The sequence below is a fragment of the Salvia hispanica genome, chromosome 1, assembly GCF_023119035.1.
Source record: "Salvia hispanica cultivar TCC Black 2014 chromosome 1, UniMelb_Shisp_WGS_1.0, whole genome shotgun sequence".
In the NCBI taxonomy this organism is placed as follows: domain Eukaryota; kingdom Viridiplantae; phylum Streptophyta; class Magnoliopsida; order Lamiales; family Lamiaceae; genus Salvia; species Salvia hispanica.
The window spans coordinates 17,643,169-17,658,570 of NC_062965.1; the positions used below are offsets into that span (position 1 = coordinate 17,643,169).

A 15,402-nucleotide genomic window follows, 5' to 3' on the forward strand; every position below is an offset into this window, starting at 1 on the left:
AGAGAAATCAGAGAGTAGTGAGAGAGAGAGGAGTATCGAATGAATAATCAAAACCAACCGGCTCACACATCTCATAACCACACATCTCACAAACCCTCCATCCAACGGTCAGGAAACACCATCCGAGTGAGAGGGACACGTGGCAGCAATCCAGCTACTCTATTCAGTGATTGGGCTTCTGGGCTAAGTCCAATAAGGATAACAGCCCAGACACAAATAAAACAAGCCCAAAGAATAATAGGCCACATTAATTCAACATACTCCACCTTGGACTCTTATTCTAGGAAACCAATCATAGACTAAAGGCTTAGGCATTTTCATCATAGCCCACAAGGTTAGATCCTGACACCAGAGAGCATTAATGCTCATTAGTCAAGGAAATAACCAAAGCATTGCCTAACAAGATTACAAGAAGATCACCTACTGGTAAATCAACTAGTCTTGTAGGTCTTTCATGCCTAGTGATCTCAAAGAGCCAAGGCTCACAGAGTCACCTAGGACTTACCCCCGGGACATGCACATGCTAACCACAATCAAAATGCAAAATCCTAATGCAAGTGAGCAATTTATCAACAGGCAAGCATTTAGTCCCCATATCAGCAGGGTTTTTGTCAGTGTGCACCTTTTGAAGAAAAATTTCACCTTTTTCAACAATATCTCTAATGTAATGAAATCTCACATCAATATGTTTTGTCCTATCATGAAAACAGGGTTTTTACACAACTGAATAGCAGATTGAGAATCAGAAAACACAGTAGGAGTTTCATTCACAAACTTAAGTTCAGAGAGAACTCCCTTTAACCAAACAGCTTCTTTCATTGCCTCAGTGATAGCAATATATTCTGACTCAGTAGTAGACAAGGCCACAATATGTTGCAGCTGTGATTTCCAACTAACACATGACCTGCAAACAGTGAACACATAGGAGGTAGTTGACTTCCTCTTATCTCTGTCATTAGCATAGTTGGAATCCACAAAACTAGTTAGTAAAACACCATCATCACATTTAGAGTAACACAGCCCATACTTGGCAGTGTGCTTAAGATATCTTAGAAGCCACTTCAAAGCCTCCCAATGAACAGAACCAGGATTTGCCATATATCTACTAAGGCAAGACACAGCATAGGCAATATCAGGGCCTAGTGCTGACCATCAAGTACATCACTGATCCAATAGCATTAGCATAAGGGACTTTCTTCATGGCATCAATATCAAGCTGAGACTTAGGGCACATATCTTTACTCAACATAAAATGAGCAGCAAGGGGAACAGAAGCAGGCTTAGCATCAAACATGTTAAATTTCTTCAACACTTTATACACATAAGGTTCCTGATGCAGAACAAGAGAACACTGTTTCCCATCTCTCACAATGCATATGCCAAGAATTTTCTGAGCATCCCCTAAGTCTTTCATGTCAAAGTTATCACTCAGAGAAGATTGCACAGCCTTAATAGTTTTCAAACATGGACCCATAATGAGCATATCATCCACATATAACAACAGAAACACAGGAACAGAATCAAGATCTTTAATATACAAGCATGCATCAAAGGTACTTCTAACAAAGCCTAACTTATGCATACAATTATTGAACTTGATGTTCCACTGCCTGGGAGATTGCTTCAAACCATATAGGGCCTTCTTCAATAAACACACATGATTAGGAAATTTGGGGTCAACAAAGCCTTCAGGTTGTTTCATGAAGTTAGAAACTTCAATGGCATTCTGAATACCAGCAGGGTTATTAATCACATTTTGAACAGGGGCAGGAGGAAAATTTCTAGCAGGACTATCATGCATATCAGGCAGATTGTCACAAACATTTTGAGCAGTCACATCATTTTGAACATCATTTGGGTGTCCTTCATTAGGTGTCTCATCAGGCATATAGGCTGGATAGGTGTTCCAGAAGGACTGCTCCACCTCACTTGAAGCATCATTGAGAGGCTCCACAGCAGTGAGTGAGTCTGTGGACTCCACCTCACTAAGAGGCTCATTGTCCACATCTATGGGATCTGGGGTACTTGTCAATCTTAGGCAGGGGAATTCATCTTCATTGAAGACTACATCTCTGCTTATGATGACCTTAAACCCAGGTTCATCCCTAAGCCAGACCCTATAACCTTTAACACCCTCAGGGTACCCTAGGAAAACACCTTTCCTAGACCTAGGCTCAAGTTTATCAGACTTGTGATGCACAAAAGCAGAGCAGCCAAAGACCCTTAGGTGAGAAAAATTAAGAGGTTTTCCATAGAACACATATTCAGGACACTGACCAACCAAAGGCACAGAAGGAGACCTATTCACCAAATAAGTAGCAGTTAATAAAGCCTCACCCCAAAATTTTTTAGACAAACCAGACTTAGATAGCATGCATCTTACTTTTTCAAGAAGAGTCCTATTCATTCTTTCAGCAACCCCATTTTGCTGGGGAGTATATGGCACAGTTTTATGTCTTTTAATTCCAAAACCATCACATAAGTCATCCATCTGATTATTGCAGAACTCCAGACCATTATCAGTTCTAATAGCCTTAATTTTCTTACCAGTTTGAGTTTCTATCAAGATTTTCCAAGTTTTAAGCTTTTCAAAGACATCAGACTTGTGTCTCATCAAAAAACACCAAACTTTTCTTGAAAAATCATCAATCACAGATAAGAAGTATACACAACCAGAGTGAGAAGACACAGAAGCAGGACCCCAAACATCCATATGCAAGTATTCCAGAATGCATTTACTCACATTAGCAGGTGCAGGAGTAGTAGGGAATGAAACCCTATGCTGTTTACCCAGCACACAAGAATCACAAAAGGGCAACTCACTTTGGACATCATTATCAGACAGGATGGCATGCTTTTTCAGAATACTTAGACCTTTAGCACTCATGTGACCAAGCCTATTGTGCCACAACATGGTTCTATCATTTTTAACAACATTGGCATAAGCTTTTTCACATGAAAGAGGCACAGCAGTACAGACATATAAACCACATTTTTTGTTAGCTTTGAACAGACACATAGATCCTTTGCAGATTTTCATGCAGCCTTCTCCCCACTTTCCCCCCAGACCCTCATTTTCAAGAGCAGTACAAGACATAAGGTTATAACACAGATCTGGAACATATCTCACATCCTTCAAGTTAAGCACATAACCATTTTCAAACTTCAAACACACAGTGCCAATACCAAGAATTTCACATTTCTTGTCATCAGCCATTGACACAAAAGTTTTAGTTACAGGTTTTAGCTCAGAAAACACTTCCTTGAAAGGACTCACATGATAAGTACACCCAGAGTCACATAACCATTCATTAGTAGTAAAGGGGCAAGCAGGGGAAGCATTCACAAGAGGCAGATCATGCACCATGAACACAGAATCATTCATGTTATCATAGGTAGCCACATTGACAAGAGGTTCAACCTGGGAATTATTATTCTGGAATTTATTCTTTTTAGGTTTAGTGCACTCCTTTTTATAGTGCCCAACATCCCCACAGTTAAAACACTTCCTATAGGTCTTAGGATCCTTACTTCTGGACCTAGATCTATACTTTTTCTTGCCATTATTACCTGAGTTAGAGCCACTACCTGATTCATTTCCCCCTCTAGTTTTAGACCTACCTCTAACATTAAGAACTTTGTTATAGGCATTCTTATCAGCAGCTCTTTCCCTAAGTTCAAGTTCCTTAGATTTTAGGGAGCTAACAATTAAATCTAGAGGAGCAGAGTCTCTGCCATACTTAATGGCAGCTTTAACATCACTATAAGAGTCAGGAATGGCATTCATTAGGGCAATACTAGTGTAAGCATCTATTGTGGTGTCACCAGATCTTTTAATATCCTGAACAAGCTTCTGAAACCTATCAACATTATCATCTATGTCCTTAGTAAGATCAAGCTTAAACTTAAACAATTTTTCAAGCAAATACATCCTTGAGGACATAGAGGTTTCAGTAAACAAAGTATCAAGCAATTTCCACATTTCAGAAGCAGATTCAACATGATCAACTTTTCTAATCACAGAATCAGACAAATTTAACACAATAGTGGCCCTAGCCAACTCATTCATTTCATCTTTCCTATCCTGAGCAGTATCCTCAGGTAAGGAGTCATCAACAACTTTGAAAACTTTTTGTTGAATTAAAACACACTTCATTTTCTATTTCCAAATAGCAAAATCATTTTTACCATTATAAGGAACCAAACTCACAGGTTGAGACATTTTTTACAACAAGTTTTGCAAAAACACAGGAGGCAAGGCTAAAACACACAAACTTACACACCTGAGAACACACAGACATCCACCAGCAAACACAGGAACAGGTACACAGCTTTCACACAACAGAAAGGACCTCAAATCCTTGACTGTCACGAGCAACACTGGCCAAGGCTATCCCAGCTCGCAATCACTCACTTGTGGAGGGCACAGGGGGTCACTTGGGCAGTATAGGTGCTTGGTGATCAAGTAAAATGAGATCACAAGATCACAGAGCACAAGAACCAGCGGAAGCAACACAGAAAAAACACAGAAAGCACAGAAAGACCTAAGTCTTTGCCAGAGACTATCTACCAGAAAACAAGATCCCAAGCCTATAGTGGCACTAAACAGAAAAAATAAAGAAACCAGGAGATAAAGCCAATTTACCAAAGCGAACCCTCACTCGAAGGAGGATTCCACTTGCCCACCTCCTTATGCGACTTGGCGTGCCGCCCTAATCCCCCCGTGGCTCTGATACCACTGTAGGGATCAGATTAGGGTCGGATTCACTAATTACCAAGACCTCTTTGTTCTTCATTAAGGGAGCTCAGTCAAACTCCAACCACGCGACTGATATGGGTACAAGTTACAACAAAGGAGTCCTCACTACTATTACAATTACAGTAACAAGAACTATCTAGGGTTCTTGAGGAACCTTGACTTCTTGGAGTACCTGCACACTCAAGAAACGTGTTAGATTTACAACACAAGATCCTTTCGGATCAAATACAAGTAAATCACACAAAAAGAGAAACTAAACAAGAATAGATCACAAAGTATGGCTCAGAGCCCGCCACATAGCCAGATCTATTCTACTAGAAATCAAATCCAAGGGAGCAACGATGAATCAACTGGAGTCTACCCTCACAGCGTTGATACCTTCACCACACCACTCCTTTCCACCGGATTAAGTCACTAGGAACGCCTCAGAACAGAAACCCTAGTTCTCACACAACAAGCAACCGAAACAGTTGCCTTCAAACACCACCACACTTGAATATCCACACAAGAATGGTGAAGATTCTCAAAGAATCAACAGGCAAATGCAATCGCAGATCGAAGAGAGAAGGCAGAGAGTTTCTAAGAGAGAGAGTGTAAAGAATGAGAGTGATAGGAAACACACGGCTCTCCTCTCACATAACACACAAACCCTCAATCCAACGGCCAGCAGACTCAATCCGGGTGGAAGAGACACGTGGCAGCCATCCAGCTGCCCTTACTAAGAGATTGGGCTTCTGGGCTAAGTCCAATAAGAATATCAGCCCAGACACAAATAAACCAAGCCCAAAGAATAAAGGCCACATTAATTCAACACTATTCAACATCTCACTACTCTTTCTTATTTAAAATTGGAGAATTTTGGAATTTATGAGTTACCTGAATGGTTGGGGAACCTCTCATCTCTAAGGAAGTTGGATATACATAATTGTAAGAAGTTAAAGCGTCTACCCTCTGCGGATGCAATGCGGCGCCTCACTGAATTAGACACCTTAAGTATTGAGGGATGCCCAGAAATATGTATTGAAGAAGCAAGTGATGCAGCTGATTCTCAATGGCCCAACATTTCCCATATCCCCTACATCCTTGATGGACGCCGCATCTGTGAGTTTGAATGTCTTTTCTTGGTTTTTATTTTATAAAGGCATGTTGGTACCTTAAACCATGAACTTTTGCTAAATTTTGTTATTTCCTACGAACATTAATATTGGTCTTAAATATCACAACTTATTCTACGTTGGCGACCGTGAAACATTTATGATATTTTTGACCACTTTTTAAGTTTATTGTATTTAGGATAAAAAATGCACATTAGTTAGTTGGATATAGTGATTGACCTACTTAAGACCAATTTTAAAGAACTTGGAAATACCAAAATTCGGTCAAAGTTTGTGATTTCAAGAACCAATATCCCATTTATAAACGGTTGCATGTCTATTTCCTCCTCACCTCCATATTACCTCCACTTCATTAATTTATAGGAAAAATTACATATGTACATTTTTGTAAACGATCTACCCCCAGAATTACGACTAATGCCTCAAATCCAAAAGCTGGTAATTAACTAGTATCACGCCTGTGTATAGCTATGCATAGATTAATATATTTTTAATATATTAATTTTTAATATTAAATTATTAAACAAAATTAGAATCAATATTATCAATGAGTAATATGAGTAACAATTTTAGTTATATGAGAATAAAAAATCTATACAAATCAACATTGAAGCATAATAAATTTGAAACAAATCACATAGTAATATAATGTTTAAACATTAAATCATGAAATAGTAAGATAAAAATCTATCAAAATAAAGAATTAAACACAATGGATAATTGCTCATCATTATTAAAAATAAAAAGAAAAAAATGGTGGTAACATCAATCTAAAAAAGAAAACATAGTAATGGATAAAAATGAACGGAAAGAAACCAAAAATATAACTAAAAAGAAAAAAATACCAATAAATCATATAATATTAAAAATAAATACAATGTTGTATGAATATTGATATATAATACGTACATAACCGAACTTTTTTTAACATTTTACATTAAAAATCGTTATATAAACATTAGTTGATTTAAAATAGATTTCATTCTAATCATTTTGCAACACTTCGAAAAAAATTAAAAATTTTACTTATATATTTGTATATTTAAGCAAAAAGTTATTTTCTTACTAAATATTGTATAATTAATTCAAATCGAGCTTGAAATTATGTTATAATTCGCCATAAAATTTCTATATCACTTCTTTCTTATTGCTATAATACAATAAATAACAAAACTAATTTTTAATTAAATTCACTTAAATTTAAAAATTAAAGATGTACAACTTATGTACAACTTATGTACATTTATCTTTTCTCTTTAAAAAAATCAATAAGATGGCATTATAGTATATATATATAGGCATAACTACCATTTTAGTACTCCTAAGACATACGGTTTTATAATTTGTACAAATCTTTTTAATTTTCTAAGTCAATATCTATGTGAAATATAAGAAAGATGTAGCATTACTTTTGCAACAAATTTTACAATATCATTTCATTTACAATAATGTAGGGAACTACAGATTATATCCCAATTCCCGTGCTCAAGAATTCTCATCACTATCTACATATAGGTTGAATCAAGCTTCGGATTTTCCGGCAGCGACGTTCACCGCCTCCTCTATCGCCTGCATAAAAGTGGCGATCTTGTACGTGAAGAATCCGACCAGCATCGGGATCAAATCAAGGGGCATGAATCCATAGTACTCGGGCACTAAAATCCTGTGGACGAAACAATATGAGATACGCTAAAAGTTGGGTGAAGCGACGGAGCCGGGGAGTAAAAAGGCCTTACCCATTCCATCGATTGAATACCATCACCAAGACTACGGGAACCAACAGCCTTGGCTGCGCCATTGCTCCCCTGCAACGACAAAGTTCCGATTGAAGATCAAGTAGCGGCAAATGCACGAGCAATGACCAATGGTAGCAACTCAACATACACATTATAATTAGGCCACCAAACCATCTAAGAACTTATAATGCTCAAGAAAAAGGACCGAAAACATACTTGATAACCCCTCTTGCCCCATCGGCCATCGAATCAATACTATTACCGAGCATTCGCATGTATACCAAAGAACCAAGCCAGCCAGCACCATAGCTGAAATAGTTTGTAGTGCAAGAATCGTAAAATAGATGTGAGAGAATAAAACATGGCAATAGGATATTAAAGAAGACTTTATGAAACGCATACACGACAACGTTTTAGCTACCCTGCTGCAATTTCTGGAGAATATGTGAATAGGCTGAAACCAAGCCAACGCCACCTATTCCCACCGCAAGCACTTGCAATTTGTTTTTCAACTGAAGAAAAAAGATTCGCAAAATTCGAAGTGCTGGAAACGAAGGATATGGAAGAGCATCGTTTATTTTATAGATAAGAACCTTATAATACTGTTCCCTCGACTGAGCAGCCAAAACTACGGGATCCCCTCTTGCGCGCCTTGATTCCTGTATGCAAAGAAAAGGAATACGTGTCACATATCTATCGAAAGCACATACTTTTACGCGTATAAGCATATGTAAAAGAACTTGTATATGACATACGCTGCCTCCGCTTGCAGCCTTGGCAGCTCTATCCCACTTGTCTAGCTCACGACGTGTTGGAGCATGTCTCCATTTCCTACCGGCAGTCCTAACAGTCTGAATATCATTTCAATGAGTTGGAATCAGAATGTTTGGGGTGATGAAGTATGGGTTGAAAGTGGGAGCAAGATAGTGGTTTAGTGGTGCCACTCACTCACGTAACCTCCCTCACCATTTTATATTAGGATTATATAGTATTTATTAGAGTTAATTTCTAAATTTTATATTAATTGCATTTACATCCTTTAGCATAAAATGATTATTCAAAACCTCCCAAAACTCTCCTTTTATATATTGTATAGATTACGCCTTTGTCAAATTTCTAATTTTCAGAAATTCTCTCTTCTAAAAGCTTACTCATTCATTGTCTCACAGAAAATATGATATTGTGTTGTTTTGATTTCGGTACTACTAGGTTGGAGCCGGTCTTTTCAATGTAAATATCCAATTCTCTCATTATTTTAGGATTTTAATAATAATGTCTCATCCTAATGGTAATTGCAAAAAAATAACATCCTGTTGGGTTTAAAACGTCTCGCGGTTGAATTTCTTTTGCAATTATTGGACAAAATTGAATATATAGATAAGTTGCATACTTAATCCCAAATGGTTCCTCAAAAGGAGATTATACATATAATACATGTTGAATGATTTTGTCACAATTTGCATAGAAAATTTATGTTTTTTCAGTCCTACACATTAAGGTGTGTTAGCTTTTGGTTCTGGACAATGAGTTTTGACAGTTTATTTATGATAAAATAGTTAATTATTGACTAAAACACATATCTAGCTAGGACCAGAAGCTAAGTGTAGGACAAAATATGGTTTTTGGGCAAAGGAACCAGATCAGTTTTGGACTTTGAAACATGGTTGACTATTAATTTTGTTCCGGAACTGTTAAATATGAACCAACACATAGTTAAGGATCAAATTAGAACCAAAAAAGTTTTTGTGAGCAAAGTTATGACACCAATTTTAGACTTTAGTTTTATATATATCATGTTTTATAGTAGTATTAGAAACTGCATATCACTAATATTATCTATTCTATTATATAGGGGATGTCCAGGTCAGTATTTACTTGTATCTGTATTTTTTGTTAATATTATAGGTGTGCTCTCTTTAATAGAAATTAGTGTATGATATATATTCTTCACTCTTTTCACATATTTTGTTAGGTAGATAATTTTTCTCGGCTCTTTTCCCACCTTTCACATCCAATTTATGATAATATTATCACAGAAAACATGTGATAAAAATCTGGCGTGATGATAATTTGCGATTTTTTTTCCCTTTTTTCTTGTGAAAAATTTAATGATATGCATTTCTATGCATATATACGTAGTAGTTAGTCTGGCTCTGGCTCTGGCTCTGGCTCTGGCTCTATGGTTTCTGGTAGATGCTACTTTTGAATACTAATTTTGGATGTAAGTTCTTAGTCCAAATAGGGCTCGGGAGTTGGGACCATTTAGCTGGAAATGATCTTTAGGGTTATGATTATGAAGAAATAACTATGCAGATTTTTTGTGTTCTGATTGGAAAAATTCCAATTAAAATGTTGTTTAAGTGTTTGTTTAAATAATCTAGTAAATTTATTATAGCTAAAACGTTTATAATTTTTAGGTGCAAAATTGTTTTCTTATAATGCCATAATTTAATTATAAGTTAATAAAGTATATCGATATTATTAATGAAAAATTAACTTATAGGTAGTGGTGAACTACTAGATTTTTTTAATACTATATTTTAATGTGATTTACTATATTTTAATGTGATTTGCTTTTTCGTTAACTTCTGTTATCTAAGGGATGATTATTTCTGAATGGCCCAAGATTATTGCAAGAATTCTGATTCTCATAAAAAATATGAACTTGCATTGTTTCAATTTAATTGCCACTACTAGTTTGGAGCTAGTTTTATTTAGTAGATCAACTTACAAAGTTATGTTGCACACACTTCATCCCAAAATGATTAATCTAACGATACTTTGTCACAATCTTTTTCGTGTTTTATATAGTTCATTGTGTTTGTGTTTGAGTTGCTTCTGAAGGGTGAGGAGGTGAAGGAGTGTGTGCCCATTAATTTTCTCCAAGTTGATGTCAACATTCTTCAAATTCCCACCGGTAAGATTCATTTCACCAACAACCTCCTATTCTTTGATTGTTATATATGATTGTAGAGAGTGTGGATATATATAGTCTTGCGTTAGGACTAGGATTTTCGTATCAAAAAATATATTTAAAATTTGTTTAAGACATCATCTCTTGTTCTAGTCATGTTATTACATATGTTTTCATCTACCTCTTCACACTGTAAATTGTAAATTTAAACTTCCCAACAGGTTTGGAAATTGTTTGCGTTGTGTGTCTTTCTCTTGCTGCAAAGTGGTTGCAGAAGAAGATGAAGCAAAGATTTGTGTTTGAGCAACGTCCGAATTTCCTTAACAACAAACTTTGACGGTTGTACTCATTTTATCCTTGCATGAAAATTGTAAAATGTAAAGGTATTTTCAAATGTTTGGATTGGTTTTGTTGTCTTTTATCAAACAAGATTCTATGTTTTGTAGTTATGTTCTGATCTTTTGTCTGACTACTAGATTATTGCACTACAAGAAAATAGAGCTCTAAGGACGCTTTTTCGCTTAATTAAGGACATTTTTTTGTGTTACTAAATACATCACCGACGCTTTAAAAAGTGTCCTTACTGGGAGCGTGCCTAATCCAATTTACGACGCTTTTAGCTAGCGTCGGTGATTTAATTTTTGGGACGCTTTTAACATGCGTCTCCAATATATTTGGGACGCTTTTACTTGTATTTGGAGACACTTTTAAATAGTGTACACTAAAAAAAAACGGCAATCAGTGACGGAAATATCCGTCAGTAAAATCTACCAGGTAGAGATTAATGACAGATTCCTGACAGATTGCATCGTCGTAAAGGTTTGATAGTAAACCACAAATTTTGTTACTGGCGGAAAAATCCGTCGCTAATATTAATCCATATTTCAAAAAAAAAACACCTCAAATTTTATTTTCTAATTTATAAATTTATTGATCAATAATTAAGAAAACATTCACCAATACAATATTTGATTAAGTTAAAACACTATTTACCCCCGCAATAAATAAATTACAGCTTCAAAAATAGTAAATCGAGATTGGAAGGACAGTAGGAGCTTCTTTGATTGATAAAATCTCTACCTTTTCTCTCTCTCTTCAATACTTCCAATTATCATTGAGCAAAGCTTGTGCATAAATCTGAAATCAGATATCCATCCACACAAACCTCAATTATCATATATTTAATTTATCTAAGCTCAACTATCTATGAAGACGAGCACTAACCTTGCTCCATGGGCTCTGCGCACCCCGAGTTGGCCACATATATTATCTGGTTGCAACTGTAGACATTCCTAACCATGTTTCAGTGAGAGCAACATCAAAAATTAGGAACAAATGTAGAGCATCAAAAACAAGAAAAGTTACCTCTTTCAAGAGAATATCCATAATAGATGAGCCATATTTTTGAACCACAAACTTGCATTCTTGATTTACCACTCCAGATACTTCTATGGCATGGTTGATCATGGCTATCTCAGTCTACAACAAATGATCCATTAACATAAATCTACAAACATCTTTAAATAGCTTTAGTCAAACACCTTACTAGTCTGATTACTAAAGAATAGCAAATATCGTTGGACTGGCTATAAGAGAAGTCCCAGAATCTGGAAACGATGAACATCCTTAGGTGCAATAGTCTACAAAATGCACACAACAGGTATCTCACATTTTTTATCAAATCTATAAAAAGTGGTGAAAAATGTGGTGTGACATACCACTACTCTGTTTACCCCCGATGAGAACATCACTCATATCAAACTGCAAAATATCCCATCCACATATTCAGAAATCAGCCAAAACAATCCTCAATTTTTACATGTAACTTTCAAGATTAGCTATATGTGATGTATATGCGCTATAATTTACCTCTTCAGTCATGGACAGAAACATCTAACTTGAGGTCATCTGCTTACACAATTATTGTGCAATTTTAGATTGCCTACAAAAATATTGAGAAACATCAGCAAAATATCTTGTGAGTAACCATGTTTCATACATTAATAAGAATATGCATAAGTGTGCGGATCAGAACTTATGGATGTACCTGCAATGTCCTAAAAAAGAGAGATTCAAGAAAAAATTTTATGCATATAAATTTGTAACAAGGGATTTCATGAAGATAAATGATGAACCTTATAAATGTGAAAAGTAAGAAAAGAGTTATTCATGAATTTCACAATGATCTCAATCGACATTCCATGAATGAAATTCTTAAACAACATGGTTTCTTAACATGCATCTGCACTGTAGTTGAGGACAACAAATTTCAAATTGTTCAATAGTGACTGAGAAATCAACATGAATCCAATTTCACTAGTCAATAACTCAATTCTCAGAACGACAATCAAAAGGTACTATTCGATAGTTCTCAAATGTAACTCTTGAAATGGTATATTTCCCAAGCAAGAGTTGTTAATGAGTTAAAACCTAATTTGTCAAAAGTATCCATAGAGTAATTTGAAAGAAATACACATACAAAAGCCTGAAACGACAATTACATAGGGTTATTTAGTTATCGAGGCACCATAAATGTCATACATAAGTATTTCTTACTAATTCCAGATGGAATGATGGATTCGGAAATAATAATATAATAGAGTAGAGAATACAAGAAACAGGAGTACCTTCTTAGCTAAAGTTTTTGTGTTCATTTGAAGGGATTAGGCTATGCAATTGGAAAAGATTGAATGAACATAAACAAAACAACAAAATGAAATAAAATTGGCTTACTAAATATCCGAGGGAGGTCCAGGAGGCGGAGCTCCTAGTTCCATACTATGCACGATAAAATTCTGAAACCAGCAACCGATCAAAATGACGTAACAAAATCGATATACTATATAGATATGCACGACTAGGTATATTATATAACTATTCATTTACAAATTCACATACCTTGTATTTATGCTATGCCTTTGCAATAATCATTTCTTCTTGATTCAGCTGCTAAATACAACTGATTCTTTAAAATTTTCAGAGCCTAAAATTTTCCTAAAAGAAATCAAGAGTTAGCAAACAAAATGCCACAATGTTGTGCTTTTACTATCACATACAGAAACAGAAACAGAAACAGAAACAGAAACCTTCAAGCTTTCTGCAAACTATTCTGCATGAAGCTTTCTTCTCATTGGTAGATTTTGCTATTACATACAGAAACAGAAATAAATAGGAAATACCTTCAAGCTTCCTGCAAACTACTCTGCATGAAGATTTCAAAAAAAAAAAGTTATAAGATACTATAAATTAATACTATGAAATCATATAAACTTTGTGAGGAATTGACAGTACCATTATTTGGATTTCAAAGCATATTACATCCATTTTAATCAACAAAACTGAAAAAAGGTAGTCAAAGCAATATAGTAGTGTATCATATTCAAACTATCATGCATTGAATCTTCACCATAACTTTCGACAGCCAAATAGCCCAATTATGATTAATCATGTTTATCAAAATTAAAATCTAGGTATTTACAAGTTTCCACCAAAGCAATGCTTCTAACAAAATATAAATACATATTCGTGAGAATCTGTTGAAGAAATCTCAGTAAAACATTTTAAAAATTTAAATGTGCAGATCTGTAAATAAATTCATAAATCTTAAAGTATAGATTTGCAGATTTCTACTTTAACTAGCGAAAATCTGAAAAGTCACTCACTTTGCAATCTCAATTTCCTCTAAAATTGAAACCGCCACCAACCGCCAAGCTCAATTCGACAACATCGCCTCTCCGCAGCTCGCAGTGGAGTTCCGTCGTGGAGTCGGCAATAGTTTCACCAGAAATTCGAACTCGCCGCTGGAGGCGGCGATCGACGGAGGCGAGGACTGTGCGCTGATCGCGGAGGCAGCGGGCGGCGGCGGATGAGGCAGCGAAGCCACAACAGGGAACCAGACGGGAGAGATGACGTAGGGCATTGGATTTTGTGGCGGTCATGGGTGGTGGAGGAGAGATTGGGGCGGGCGATCGTGGGTGCTGAGGGAGTTTTGGGGGGCAGTGGTGAAAAGTGATAATTAGGGTTAAATCAAGATGAAAAGGGGATAGAGTGTTAAATGGATTTATTAACTGTAAATATAATTTCTCAATTCTCACTATGGAGGAATAGAAAAATAAAATAAAACAATATAAAATCTGAATATATTACTGACGGACATATGTCTGTCACTATTGTTAAAATCTGCCAATAAATAAAGGCAAGTTTCCGTCACTAATTCCGTTGAGAAATGGCACTTTTTATAGTCCTCACTTTGAGACATTTTACTAAAAGCGTCCCTAATTTAATTTCTCAAATTCATTTCTTTTTAGAGACATAAGTGTCCCTGATTTAGAGACATTTACTAAAAGCGTCCCTAATTTATATACTTAGAGACGCATGTATTTAATGCGTCTCTAATTTAAGGACGCTTATATTTTGCGTCTTAAATTTTGGATATTTGTAAAAATTTATAACGCAAATGATTGCGTCCTTAATTTTGCGTCCTTAAAAGATAAATTTATTGTAGTGTTGTCACTTATATTTAGCGTTGGATTCATAATTTTGATTTGGGGTGTGCTGGACACTTTGTGTTAGAGAAATTGGCATTGCGTAATTGTCGAGTCCCTGCGGTAAAGCAAGCAAACGACAACTCGACAGCTACGCAGTGCTATAGCTGAGTGTCGGCTCTTGTTTTCCTCTTTCCTTCTTTTTTCGGTTCTCTCCCCCTACATTTGAATAGCCCTACTTTTGAATAGGCTGTGGAAATGTAGTTCTATGGGTTATGGATTATTGGTGTTGGATTAGAGAAGGTAGATAATAAGCTTTTGAATTAAAATTAGGGAAGCACAATTTGATTTCTAATAAATGCTTCATAATTATATAATACAGTAAAAATAGGAT

General features: G+C 35.8%; 2 protein-coding genes and 1 long non-coding RNA gene across 12 annotated transcripts; all 3 read right to left on the reverse strand.

The window, feature by feature from the left end:
- Positions 1-307: 307 nt before the first annotated feature.
- LOC125188781 (secreted RxLR effector protein 161-like) lies at positions 308-1,098 on the reverse strand. Its single transcript, XM_048085836.1, has 3 exons — positions 709-1,098; positions 529-622; positions 308-342 (listed from the first exon to the last, which is right to left on the reverse strand). The coding sequence occupies exons 1-3, from the start codon at positions 1,096-1,098 to the stop codon at positions 308-310; spliced, it is 519 nt and encodes a 172-aa protein (XP_047941793.1).
- A 6,154-nt stretch (positions 1,099-7,252) lies between these two features.
- LOC125188800 (protein CONSERVED ONLY IN THE GREEN LINEAGE 160, chloroplastic-like) lies at positions 7,253-8,579 on the reverse strand. Its single transcript, XM_048085858.1, is given in 8 exon segments — positions 7,253-7,537; positions 7,611-7,679; positions 7,827-7,919; positions 8,032-8,059; positions 8,062-8,122; positions 8,204-8,269; positions 8,351-8,461; positions 8,568-8,579. Coding segments are annotated over 8 exon segments (582 nt in total). The 3' UTR covers positions 7,253-7,395.
- Positions 8,580-11,426: 2,847 nt separating this feature from the next.
- Positions 11,427-14,545, reverse strand: LOC125201519. Of its 10 annotated transcripts, none has more exons than XR_007172924.1 (10): positions 14,187-14,545; positions 13,704-13,721; positions 13,423-13,507; positions 13,258-13,319; positions 12,394-12,466; positions 12,243-12,285; positions 12,071-12,164; positions 11,890-12,003; positions 11,749-11,804; positions 11,427-11,661 (listed from the first exon to the last, which is right to left on the reverse strand). It is a non-coding gene; the product is annotated as an uncharacterized LOC125201519 (long non-coding RNA). The 10 variants fall into 10 exon arrangements; XR_007172922.1 differs by having other exon boundaries at positions 13,423-13,518; XR_007172923.1 differs by having other exon boundaries at positions 13,423-13,518; positions 13,611-13,721.
- Positions 14,546-15,402: the final 857 nt, after the last annotated feature.